General features: G+C 39.2%; 1 protein-coding gene across 4 annotated transcripts in view; it reads left to right on the top strand.

Annotated features, from left to right (window-relative positions):
• The window catches only part of ZCCHC7 (zinc finger CCHC-type containing 7), a 258,086-nt gene extending 245,245 nt beyond the window's left edge, over positions 1-12,841 (top strand). For all 4 annotated transcript variants that reach the window (XM_061425689.1, XM_061425691.1, XM_061425688.1 and 1 more), the window contains 3 exons: positions 2,188-2,283; positions 9,292-9,409; positions 11,529-12,841. In XM_061425689.1, the coding sequence (XP_061281673.1) occupies positions 2,188-2,283; positions 9,292-9,409; positions 11,529-11,968 (654 nt within the window). In that variant the 3' untranslated portion in view covers positions 11,969-12,841. The remainder of the gene's footprint in view (positions 1-2,187; positions 2,284-9,291; positions 9,410-11,528) is intronic.
• Positions 12,842-13,351: the final 510 nt, after the last annotated feature.

Genomic DNA, 13,351 nt, shown 5'->3' on the forward strand with positions numbered 1-13,351 from the left:
GTTGGCACCCAATAAAGAATACAAGAAATAAACTTATTCAAGTTTATTCTCATCCATCCAATCTCCAAAAATATGAGGAGAATTAGTTTTTTCCCCTATTTAAAGCCCCTGCCTTTTCAGGAGTTTTGCTCTCTCCATCCCTTCTCTGTGTCTTCAACTTCTCCATCTCTACTAGCTTTCTCACATGTTCAAATCTCTTCCATTCTAGCAACAAATTCTGCCAAATCCTCTCCCTTGGTCCTTACTGATCTTATTTTGCCCCTTCTTATATATCCTTCATAAAGCAATATATACCTACTGTTCGGGCTTCCCTTTTGGCTCAGTTGGTAAAGAATCCACCTCCAATGTGGGAGACCTGGGTTGGATCCCTGGGTTGGGAAGATCTCCTGGAGAAGGGAAAGGCTACCCACTTCAGTGTTCTGGCCTGGAGAATTCCATGGAGTCCATGGGATCGCAAAGAGTAGGACACAACTGAGTGACTTTCAGCTACTCTCCACGTTTCTTCAACTCCCATTCATTTTTTAGACATTTTTTATTATGAAATGTAATATATGTCCTGAAAAGTACATCAAACATATGTGTACAGTAATTAGTTATATAACTTCCATTCAAGTTATATGACACCAGTGTGTTCAAAAATAGAAAATTACGACTACCCTGAAACCCTCTGTGCTCTATTCTCTCCCCACAGGAAGTAATCACCATCCTGGCTTTTGTCGGTCATCATTTCCTTGCTCTTCTTTGTAGTTCTACCACCTTTGAGTGCATCTTCTTCACTCTTCAACCCATTGCCTGCTATTCTCTCTACCTTCCCACAGATTCCAGAGTTCTCAGAATGAGATTATCCATAAACAATGACAAGTCTCATGGGTGTTTCTCAGTTCTAATCTCACTAGGCCTCTCTGCTATATTCGACATCATAGATCAGTTCATCCGTCTTGGAACTACTCTAAGGTATATGACTATTTTCTCTGTGGCTCTGCGTTCTTTAACCTCTCCTCCTTTGTCTATGTCATAGGCTTTTCTGCCCGTCCTTTACATGTTGCTGTGCTCAGGGGTTCCATCTTTAGCTCACTGCTGTTCAACTGGCTGTGGTGATTCTGAACACTCTGGTCATTTCAGCCTCAGCTGTTGTGTAGCTTACTTTCAGAACTAATCTTTAACTCAGACATGTTTCCTAAACCTTATCTTAAAACAGATAACTTCCTGGTGGACATCTGTCTCAATCTAGATGCTCAGCATCCAAAACAGACTTCATCATCTTTCCCTCTAAATTGACTCTGCTCTCTTTTACTACCTTTTCTGAATCAGTTGTTGACACTACTACTCACCAGTTCCCCCAAGTTAGAAACCTGAAAAGCATCCTAATTTCTCCTTGCTGCTGCTGCTGCTAAGTTGCTTCAGTCGTGTCTGACTCTGTGTGACCCCATGGACTGCAGCCTACCAGGCTCCTCTGTCCATGGGATTTTCCAGGCAAGAGTACTGGAGTGGGGTGCCATTGCCTTCTCTAATTTCTCCTTACCCTCTACCTAAAATTTTCCATTTGATATATGCCTAATTCTTTAAGAGTAAATTTAAATTTTATATTTCAAAGGAAGCTTTACCTGAGTTCCTCATCCCATCCAATAATGGATCCCTTTTGTCAGTCCATTAATACTTTGTACATGCTTCTACCACTATGTTTACATTGTTTGCCATTATCTATTTATATTCCTGGGTCAGGAAGATCCCCTGGAGAAGGAAATGCAACCCACTCAGTATTCTTGCCTGGAGAATCCCATGTACAGAGGAGCCTGGCAGACTAAAGTCCACGGGGTCACAAAGAGTCGGACATGACTAATCAACTAAACCCAACTGTTTGTATTCTGTCACATTCTACTAGGCTTTTATTCTCCTTTATCTGAGATACCTAATACATAACACAGCCACAGTATTGGCCACAACACCGAATGGAATTGAGGAGTGAGGAGGTTGAGGAAAGCACATGTTGATGTTAAGAATAAAAGAATTGTTATCATGTTACACACTTTAATCACACAGAACCATCTGAATATGGGTTCTCCACACTAAACTATAAGAGGCAGTGTTTCTAAGGAATCTTTTACCTAAAAGAAGTTCTTTTGGAAAGTGTGAGGTTTTAGTTTCCTTCTGACATTCACTAAATCTTCACAAATATTCATTTTTCAGACCAAACCTGGACCACCCAAAAAGCCAAAGACCCCTTCTGGACAATCAACCTTGGTGTATTGCTACAACTGTGGGCAAGAAGGCCATTATGGACATGTGAGTTTAAGTGGTAATTTGGACATAAAGCATTCTGTTGCTCAGGAGTGGTTGCTGAAAGGTGAACTTGAAAAGAATAATTCTAAACACTTACTTTTTTTGTATATAAACTAATATCTTGAGGTAAGACCTAAATATATTTTCAACTGATTTCAACTGATTCTTCCATCCCTACCAGAGTAATAGATCTGACAGAGCACATTCCTATATTTGTTTTAAATATACATGCAGGTTAGTCTAAAACAAATACAGTTCATAGAATTATTCAGACAAAATATAGTAGTTAATAAGTTTACAATTCTCAGGAATTTCAAGGATTGATAATACTTTGACCTAGCCGAATCATGATTTTAGATTTTCTACATAGTTCTCCAGTATCTCTGCTTTTCCCTGGTACTGTGTTCAGTTAAATCTTTACCACTCACATGCAAACCCCAACACTCGCTGGTGGAAGGATAGAGGGCTACTGCCTTGTCAACCAGCCTGCCCACCCCACACATAGCCAGATTCCCTATCCCACCTGCATATTTCCTAACCCTAACTGAAAGGGCCAAACCTGTGTTCTAGATGCTGAGGTGTCAAAGCAGAAGCTTGTTGCTGTGAGGTGGGAGTGAGTCTCCTAGCCAGTTGCTTCATTAAGTATGAATGAGCAGTAGCTCATTGCAGAGATGGGATGCTGTAAGAATCGATTCACAGTCCATACATTCTGGGAATCTTGAGGAAGAGGAGGAAAGGCGGTGGCACAAGAAATAGAAAATCTGTACAGAGAAATACACCCCCAGTCTCCAGATAGGCTTCTAACAGCCTAGAAGCCAAAATAAACTGATACCAAATCAGATCTGATGACAGGAAGTGGAAAGCATACAAAAGTAGGGAGTCCTCAAAATGGCTAGAGGTATGAGCAGTAGGATGGAGTGGTATTGCAGATCACATCTTGAGTTCTGACCATGGCACTTCACCAGTGCAGACCTTGGGGGTAGAGCTCTACGATATGGAGAGAGAGAAAAAAGTCTGGAGAAGAAAAAGCATGGGACAGAGTCCATCAACAGATGATAGTTTCCTTCCTTATTGGGGCAGTAGGACTATGGAGTGAGGGATAGAATATGAAAGCTAGGATGGAGTTCTGACCCCTAGTTGTAATTTTTGCTGTACTACTGACAACCATGTGACTTACATTGTAGGTGCTAGGGATGGGGGAGGGGGAATGAGGAGTTAGTGTTTAATGAGGACAGAGTTTCCGTTTAGGAAGGTGAAAATTTCAGGAGGTGGATAATAATGAGTTGCACAACAATGTGGATGTACTTGTGTGACTGATATAACTTCACTTTTATAGAGCTCACACTGAAAACCTAGTTAGAGAATTTTCAATTTTTTTGAAAGTTATCATCTCCAGATCTTTTTCTGCTCTGTGTTCCTTGTTGCCAAAACTCAGATGTTGCTAATACTGTTTAGTGAACATTTTCACATAAGCAGTCCACTGCCATACAAATCACATAGATGTACCATTTATGCTTGCTTACCTCTTTAAAGCAGAAGGTTATAATTTTAGCATTTATGTTTGTTCAATTAAGGAAAAACAATTATAGTTGAACACATACTGCTTACTAGTCACTCCTGTTAATGGAGATAGGAAATATATTAAAATCATTTGGAATTTATCCCTGAAATCTAGATTTAGATGATTTTTAATTTACAATAAAGCAAATTTGGCAGCCTTATCACTGCCATAGATGAAGAACCCTAGATTATCCACACTAATGAAGAAGATCAGTGGTGTGGCTAATCCAGAATAGTAGATAAATTATATAGCCAACTATCAATTGTCTGTGCTAATGGAGGGGACCAGTGATGTGGATAATCAAAATATAATTTACATGTAGCTTTGGAAAATGTTTGTAGTACTGTATAGCTCTGTATAGCCACATCAGTCTAGACTGTACAGGATCCAAATAGGAGACTGTGTAGGTAGGTAGTTAACAGATGTCTGAGGATGCCTCCCCTTCAGTTTCAGAAATTCAGCTGTACAGATGTTAATAAATAGCTTCTTCATGTGAAAGATACTCTAAGGTAAATGTGACTGCTCCCTTCTCTAATTCCACTCGCTCTTTAACTGGGGAGGGAGGGATGATCATAAGCAGCTTGGTATGAGGCAAACTGATAGGAAATGGTGGTCATTGTATAAGGAGATCACTCCAGGATCAATGGGGTGCTGGTAGTATGAGAGCACTAATACCTTTTTGTAATCGTGATTTGCTTAGAAGACATTTGAGATACAGGTTCAATCCCTGGGTTGAGAAGATCCCCTGGAGGAGGAAATGGCAACCCACTCCAGTATTCTTGCCTGGGAAATCCCATGGACAGAGGAGCCTGGGAGGCTTCTCATTTGCTCTTTATATTTTACAATTAGAATCTGTCTTAGTCCATTCAGACTGCTATAAACAAGCTACCATAGACTGAGTAGGCTTATAAACCACCAGAATTTATTTTTTACCAAGATGATGGTGCAGAATCAGTGTCTGGTGAGGGCTGCTTCCTCACTTTCTTGCTGTGTCCTCACATGGTAGAAGAGGATAGAGAGCTCTGTGTGAATCTCTTTTATAAGAGTTCCACCCTCATGATCTAATCACAGTCCCAAAGGGTCCACCTCCTAATGCCATCACCTTGGGGTTTAGATTTCAACACATGAATTGGGTTGAGGGGACACACAAATGTTCAAACTATAGCAGAATCTTAGACCTAAATCTTTTATGGATATCCTTTATTCTGAAAACTTGGTGCCACTGTGGATAGAGATTTATAAAAGCAATTCTTTATGTTACCATGTAGGTTTGCCTTATAACTTTCAATACCCAAAAAGAGTCAGAAACTCAACAGCAGGTTAAATCTAAAGATAGTTGGAAGAAAGAAATTATAATGAACCAAATTACTGAAATAGAAAACGAGATTAAATAGCATCATCAAAACCAAAACCTGGTTCTTTGAAAACATTTTCTTTTCAAAAGAAAAGAGATAGACTTCTGGAAAAGCTTCTCAAAGTAAAGGAAGAGATACAAATAAACGATGGGTGAAAAGTGTAAATAGCTTGAAATACAGTACAATTTTTTAATTATAGGAGAATACTGTATAAACTTCATGAAGTTCAGCATTAGGGACTTCCCTACCCATTGTGTGGTTAAGACTCTGTGCTTCTACTGCAGGGAGCATAGGTTCAATACATAGTCAGGGAACTAAGATCCTGCTTGCCACATGGCCAAAATAAAGTTCAATGTTAAATCTGAAAAGTGAAATAAATAACTCTATGGAAAAATATGAACTAATCAAAATGACTGAAGAAGAACAAACCTACATGAACCAACACCACTAAAAAGATTGAATTAATAATCAAAATTCTCCCCACCAAAATATACCAGAACCAGGTAGGTTTGTAGTCAAGTTTTACCAAACATTTATTCAGAGAGATAATCCAAAAGAACACTACTCAACTTATTTTTTGAAGCTATTATAACCTAAAGCTACTTCAAAATATTTACAGAATGTTACCATTTTTATGAAATCTGGACACTTCAAACTTATAATGTTGTTTATTGGCATATTTATTAATAGTAAATTAATAGTAAAAGTATTAAAGCATGAGAATGGTAGACACCAACTTTAAGACCATGGCAGCTTCTGGAAAGGAAAGGAGATAAATGGGAAGTGGGAAGGACAGTTACACAGAAGATCTCAATTCTATCATTAATGCCTAGTGGGAAGAGAACTGAATTAACGGTAAATGTTGATTTGATAAAGCTACATGGTTAGGTATAGTTTTCCATTACTTTATTTTCTGTACTTTAGTGTGTATTTAGAATAATTCCTAGTTCTTTAAATTACAAATTATGTCTCTAAGTGTATGGCTGCCAGCTTGATCAAGTGTCTTAGAATTACAACTTGAGTATATCATAACAGAGTTATGATAAATCAGCTAAATTCTATTCAGGTAATTCACATATTTTCTTGCTAAGAGATACAGATAGCCTCCATTATCTTAAAGTAGAGTGTTCCTGTGAAACCTTACCTAAACCAAAGTAGCTGTAAAGCAAAGAAGCAGTTACCTTATAACACATTTTTCTAATGACTGCAAAACATAAGTGGAGATAAAACACAGATGCTCACAGACACAGTTCAAAGCTATGGTGACTTGATGCTGAGATGCTGAGTGTAGGTTATGAGGAGGGAGCTTGATAGTGCCACTCTTGCTACTCCCAGTCAGTTCAGTTCAGTCAGTCGTGTCCAACTCTTTGCCACCCCATGTCCATCACCAGCTCCCAGAGCTTGCTCAAACTCATGCCCATCAAGTTGGTGATGCCATCCAACCATCTCTTCCTCTATTGTCCCCTTCTCCTCCTGCCTTCAATCTTTCCTAGCATCAGGGTCTTTTCCAGTGAGTCAGTTCTTCGCATCAGGTGGCCAAAGTATTGGAGTTTCAGCTTCAGCATCAGTCCTTCCAATGAATATTCAGGATTGATTTCCTTTAGGATTGACGGGTTTGATCTCCTTGCAATATGAACAGTATGAAAAAGCTACTCTGGATACTCACTGTATAATGGTTGCTGCAAAAGATGCTAAAGGCTATTTTCATTTTCACCTTTTCTTATAAAGGTGAAAATTGGCTTCATAGTTCTTTCTGTTAGTGAAAACATATCTTTCATAAAAGTGAATCAGTGTAAAGCGAACTTTTAAAAAGCAGGGGCTACTTGTACTTTAACTTTTCTTTAGTACCTAGCTAAGAAGTACTGACAACCTAGACAGAATATTAAAAAGCAGAGACATTACTTTGCCAACAAAGGTCCATCTAGTCAAGGCTATGGTTTTTCCAGTAGTCATGTATGGATGTGAGAGTTGGACTATAAAGAAAGCTGAGCACTGAAGAACTGATGCTTTTGAACTGTGGTGTTGGAGAAGACTCTTGAGAGTCCCTTGGACTGCAAGGAGATCTAACCAGTCCATCCTAAAGGAAATCAGTCCTGAATATTCACTGGAAGGACTGACGTTGAAGCTGAAATTCCAATACTTTGGCCACCTGATGCGAAGAACTGACTCATTTGAAAAGACCCTGATGTTGAGAAAGATTGAAAGTGGAAAGAGAAGAGGACAACAGAGGATGAGATGGCTGGATGGCATCACCGACTGAATGAACATGAGTTTGAATAAACTCCGGGAGTTGGTGATGGACAAGGAGGCCTGGCATGCTGCAGTCCATGGGGTCTCAAAGAGTTGGACACGACTGAGCAACTGAACTGAAGAAGTAATGAATGTTTATGGTAAATTTTAGGCAAGATCGCAGAAGACAGAAGTGAAAGGTTCCAGAGACCAGCCTGTTTCAAATGAAAGACATTATTTGGTTTGCAACAAGTTGAATGGATCTTTGTCACAGATCAGGTTAAACAAAGCCTACTACATGGGACATGGCTCAGGCCAAGGATGTGGATTTGGGAACTGGCAACCACCAGAAGACCAGAGTAAGGAGAGTGGGGCAAGTTGAGAGGAGTGATCTTTTCATGAGTAGGGGAAGCAAAGAGGAGAAAGGTTTCCTTCAAAATCACGTAGGAGCACTTTCAAGCTAGGCAAACCCACCACTACCCTCAGTTCAGTTCAGTCGCTCAGTCATGTCTGACTCTTTGAGACCCGATGGACTGCAGCACGCCAGGCCTCCCTGTCATTTTGCCATTGCCAGCTCCCGGAGTTTACTTAAACTTATGTCCATTGAGTTGGTGATGCCATCCAACCATCTCATCCTCTGTCGTCCCCTTCTCCTGCCTTCAATCTTTCCCAGCATCAGGGTCTTTTCCAGTGAGTCAGTTCTTCGCATCAGGTGGCCAAAGTATTGGAATTTCAGCTTCAACGTCAGTCCTTCCAGTGAATATTCAGGACTGATTTCCTTTAGGATGGACTGGTTAGATCTCCTTGCAGTCCAAGGGACTCTTCAAGAGTCTTCTCCAACACCACAGTTCAAAAGCATCAATTCTTCGGCACTCAGCTTGCTTTATAGTCCAACTCTCACATCCATACATGACTACTGGAAAAACCATAGCTTTGACTAGACGCACCTTTGTTGGCAAAATAATGTCTCTGCTTTTTAACATGCTGTCTAGGTTGGTCATAACTTTTCTTCTAAGGAGCAAGCATCTTTTAATTTCATGGCTGCAGTCACCATCTGCAGTGATTTTGGAGCCCAGAAAAATAAAGTTTGTCACTGTTTCCTTTGTTTCCCCATCTATTTGCCATGAAGTGATGGGATCAGATGCCATGATCTTAGTTTTCTGAATCTTGAGGTTTAAGCCAACTTTTTCACTCTGCTCTTTCACTTTCATCAAGAGGCTCTTTAGTTCTTCTCTTTCTGCCATAAGGGTGGTATCATCTGCATGTCTGAGGTTATAAATATTTCTCCCAGCAATCTTGATTCCAACTTGTGCTTCATCCAGCCCAACATTTCTCACCACCCTTCTCCCCACTATAAGAATCACTGCCCTTGTGAGCAGTGGTGTTGACTTAAAATAAGCTTGCAAAAACCACTTGTGTGGAGGAAAAAGAGCAAAAGTTTAAGAATTTAGCCCCACATCAGAGTGTAAATGTGATGAGAAGAAGAAAAGGAGAAGCACTTGGAGGAAGGCTGTTGGAAGAGACAGAGATACAAAGGACTGATAAAACATAATTTCAAATAAAACAAACCGTCTAACAGAGGAACAAGGCACTGCTGGGTGAGAATGTTGGCAGGAAAAACTTTAAAAAGATCAGAAGGGTTTCATAGGTAAAGAAGTAAAGGAAGAAAACCCAAGCCTGAAAGACTAGCATGTAAGCACAGTCGAGTGTTGATCCTCCCAGTGTCCCAGCAAACCACATCCTGCAGCCATAGTACATATGAGTGATGCAGGGCTCATCTCTTAATTACAGTGGTCTATAATCTTACCAAATGGTTATCTGAACTGTGTGACCTTATGACATCATAATTTCAAATACAATTTGCAGGAATGTACAGAAAGACGAATGTTTAACCAGACCTTTCCAACATCTCCATTCATCTATTACTATGATGACAAATACAAAATCCGGGAGAGAGATCAGAGAATAAAACGAAAAGTGAAAGGTATGTTACTAGACTTTTTCCTAAATTGCCTTTGCAATAGTTCCTAAATTTCTTTCTTTCTTTCTTTCTTCTTCTTTTTTTTTTTTTTTTGTGTGCTGTCTTTGCAAACTGTTTTGTGGGCCTTTGGTTAGCACAGAAAATGTTTTTAATAATTACTGCAGAAACTGGAACTTTCTTGATCTCCAGAAGTCAAGCACCCACTTCAGAAATCCTGCTTTATAATCTGTTCACAATGAACATTTTTCTCACACTGTGATTATTTTAGAAAATGTCCAGAAAAACACTTCTGTCCATTTATGCATGCAGAGTTTTTAAAGACTCCTTTGAGATTTTTCTTTTCAACAAGTAATTATGTTTTCCCTCTAGTATTTTTCAAGCAAAGAAAAAGCTTTCTCTGCTCGGTGATCCCTGGAGCTTCCCTGAAGAAGTCATTGGCCACCATTATGAGCAGAGCTCCAGATCCACAGTCACACTCCATTTCTTTGCCATTGCTAACGTAATGCTCTTTCTCACCAAACTGTTTTATAATTTACATCTATTCTCTCTACCTCTCTTCTTTCTTGCTATATACTTTAAGATGGTTTACAAAGTTACTTTTTTTGCCTTCAGGACCAAATAATTCTATATTTTTCACGTTTGCTCATACATTGTTGACCCTTGGCCTTTTCATTATTCTTTTCCTGACTGTCTCTGAATTCAGGTCCTTTCAAAATGAAGACACTAATTCTGGAGAAAAGTAGATGAATCACTTCAACTCCTGCATATTTTGCATATTTTATTTTATATAAAGTTTATCTCAACTATATATAGTATAAGAAGATAATAATTAGCAGCTGAATTTTTAAAAGATTACAAATAAATGTACCAAAATGTCATCTCTGAATTAAAGGGTTGTGTGTGCTTTCTCTTTTATTTTCTCTATACTTTTTCTGTATTTCCCATCTTTTAGTTATTGACAACTCTGTGGTACAGATCCACTTTGAGGCTCACTATTGTGGACTTTGTGTTTTATACTGAAGTTTATAAGTAATTTGGAGAAGGTAATGGCACCCTACTCCAGTACTCTTGCCTGGAAAATCCATGGACGGAGGAGCCTGGTAGGCTGCAGTCCATGGGGTCACTAAGAATCAGACCCGACTGAGCGACTTCACTTTCACTTTTTACTTTCATGCATTGGAGAAGGAAATGGCAACCCACTGCAGTGTTCTTGCCTGGAGAATCCCAGGGACGGGAAAGCCTGGTGGGCTGCCGTCTATGGGGTCGCAGAGTCGGACACAACTGAAGCGACTCAACAGCAGCAGCAGTAGCAGCAGCTATAAATAATTACTTATTTTTGCTTTGTATTCTAGAATTCATTTTTGTTCCCTAAATATACTACTTCATACTCCACCTCATTTTTTGTTGTTGGTGAATTCTGTAATCTTTCAAGGTTCTGTTGATGTAACTTTTCATCCCTTACTACCCTCACCTCCCACTTATCCCTTCAGAATCACTACATCAGATATTTGCAGTAAGAGTGCCAAGTCCTGACAAAATATAACATCAGATCTGGCACTTAAACCTCTTGGATATACAAGTGCATGCACATGTGCACACTCAGTCTCCAAGCTAGTGATCTTTACTCTGAGGAATGATCTGCTATCTAGTATGGCATTCACCTGTAAGTACTGTGGCCAGACTTTATCTTCAGAGAATAATTGAAATGTCATATGAAACTGTCAGAAGGCCATTTTCTACATCTTGTGTCACCTTATCATCAAGGACTCTATCACTGCAGGAACCTGAGTTGGTCAGACATGACTTTTCTTCACAAAGCTAAAATGATTGTTTCTCTCACTGATCTCTGTCTCCATTGTTTAACCTAGTTAAACTGTGTTGAACAAAATAAATATCATTGGATATCTGGATGTTTTTCATGTTTGGAAATACAGAACTACAACCACTGAGTTTTTAGTGAGTGATTTTAACCTTAGTAAGGGCTCTTTAGAATGTCATATCATTAATTCATTTAAGTATCTGGCTTTCCTCTCTGCTGAGTTTTTTACAGACCAGTGAAAGCTCTGAATATGCTATGCCAGTCTAACTGCTGAATATGCAGAAATACTTTTATGTTTTCCAGAACTCCAGAAAAATGGGGACTTGCCAAGAAAGTTCAAGAGGCCTCATATGGAAGCAGCAGATAAGAGGCCCCGTGATATAAGAACAAGCCATGCCTCATGGAAAAACAACAGGTGGCCTCAAGAAAAGAAAGAAACCCAACAAGAAACCATGAGCAGGAACATGAGAGAACGTGAGAAGCACAGAAAGGCTGCTAGGTGTCATGAAGATGATGAGGACTTCCCCAGGGGCCCCAGAGTCCACTCTACTCCTGGCACTTCCAAAACCCAGAAGCCTCACAAGCCCTTTCACCACTCATCACATTACCTCAAGCCGAGAGAAGACAGGCTATCCAAGGAGGGCAAGCGGGGCAAGCATAAGAAAAAGGAGAGCTGCTTGGAGGAGGATAGCAATGATAATTTGTTTCTCATTAAGCAGAGGAAAAAAAAGTCTAAGCTGTGAGTCAGCTTCTGATTGGGCTTCCCAGTGTTTGTCTGTTCTTCATGTCTACAACATCCTGTCCGTATTTTTACTATCTGTGATTAAATAAAATGAGATTTTTGTTTTTGTAATCTCAGCCATATCTAGAGATATTGAACAAAGTCCTTGAAGATCTCAGTTCTCTATGTTCAACAGGTTCCTAGGTAAGAAAACAGATAAACTTGGACTTCCCCTGTTACCAGACATCATTTTTATTCACTCAGTATCCTAGGGATAGGAAAACTTAATCTTTTCACAAAAAAAGTTTTTGAAATATTTTGAAAAAATAAAAACTCATTAAATGTAATTCATCTGCAGTGTGAGTATGAAAATTAAGTCTATTATAAGGAGAAATTAGCACTAATATGGAAAATCCATCCCTCTTTTTTAGCATTCCTTTTAATATTGGAAAGGATAATAACTATATATCTAAATCTGGCTTGTCTTGCTTCTGAAGCTGGCATCAGAATCTTACTTTGATCAGAGCATCATAGGCTAAAAATGAAGGTGTCCTCCTTGAAAGCACTGGAGAGACGGGGAATTGGATTTTATAACAGAAGTAAGGAATCCATCCAGAGTAAATGTTGAGAGACGGATTTCCTGAACCAAGTGAAAAGAGTCATCAAAAATTTTGACTTAATTGCAGTGAAATAATTTTTTACTATTTTTATAGCCATACCTGAGGAATACTGTCCCTCAGATATTTAAGATAAATGTTACCCAACTTAAAAAATTGTTTCCTTCTCCTGGGTTTTTTAACTATTACAGAGTTATACAGAAATTTTTGTATTTGTGACCTTTTGTACTTACCAGAGCCTAATGTTAGAATAAGAAAAATAAAATGTCTGAAATGTACATTTGTCTACTATGTAAAAAGACAGTGAGAGTTTGAGTGACAAAGGGCATACTTGGGTTGGACAAGTGACTGAAGTTATAGAATCTCTATAAACTGGGGTCAAATACCCTTACTTCCTGAGCTCTAGGTCTATGCCAGAATAAAATGAGATGGAGAAACATGTTCCTCCATGGTCTCCAACACCTGGAGTCTTCAATTTGAGGTTCCCTCTTGGGAACCATGTGTCTGGTAGCATCAGCTCTCTTTTGAGGGAAGGGAGAGTCTGCGCTGGAATCAGACTTCAGTCTTTAGTCCATCACCTCCCCTTTGGCTGCCTAGCTTTTAGCTACGTGTCAGCATCTGTTCTGTGTTGGTGCTTGGCTTCCTGACATCTACTGGGATTGTTTTACTTGTTTTGACCCTAAGGTAAGTAGACAGAGTCTTTTTAATAACCCTGCTAAAAGTGGCAGCCATGAAAAATGACTTCATAAAATGCTGAGCCTTGAGATAATTGGCATTGTTTCTCAGTA

The sequence above is a fragment of the Bos javanicus genome, chromosome 8, assembly GCF_032452875.1.
Source record: "Bos javanicus breed banteng chromosome 8, ARS-OSU_banteng_1.0, whole genome shotgun sequence".
NCBI lineage: Eukaryota > Metazoa > Chordata > Mammalia > Artiodactyla > Bovidae > Bos > Bos javanicus.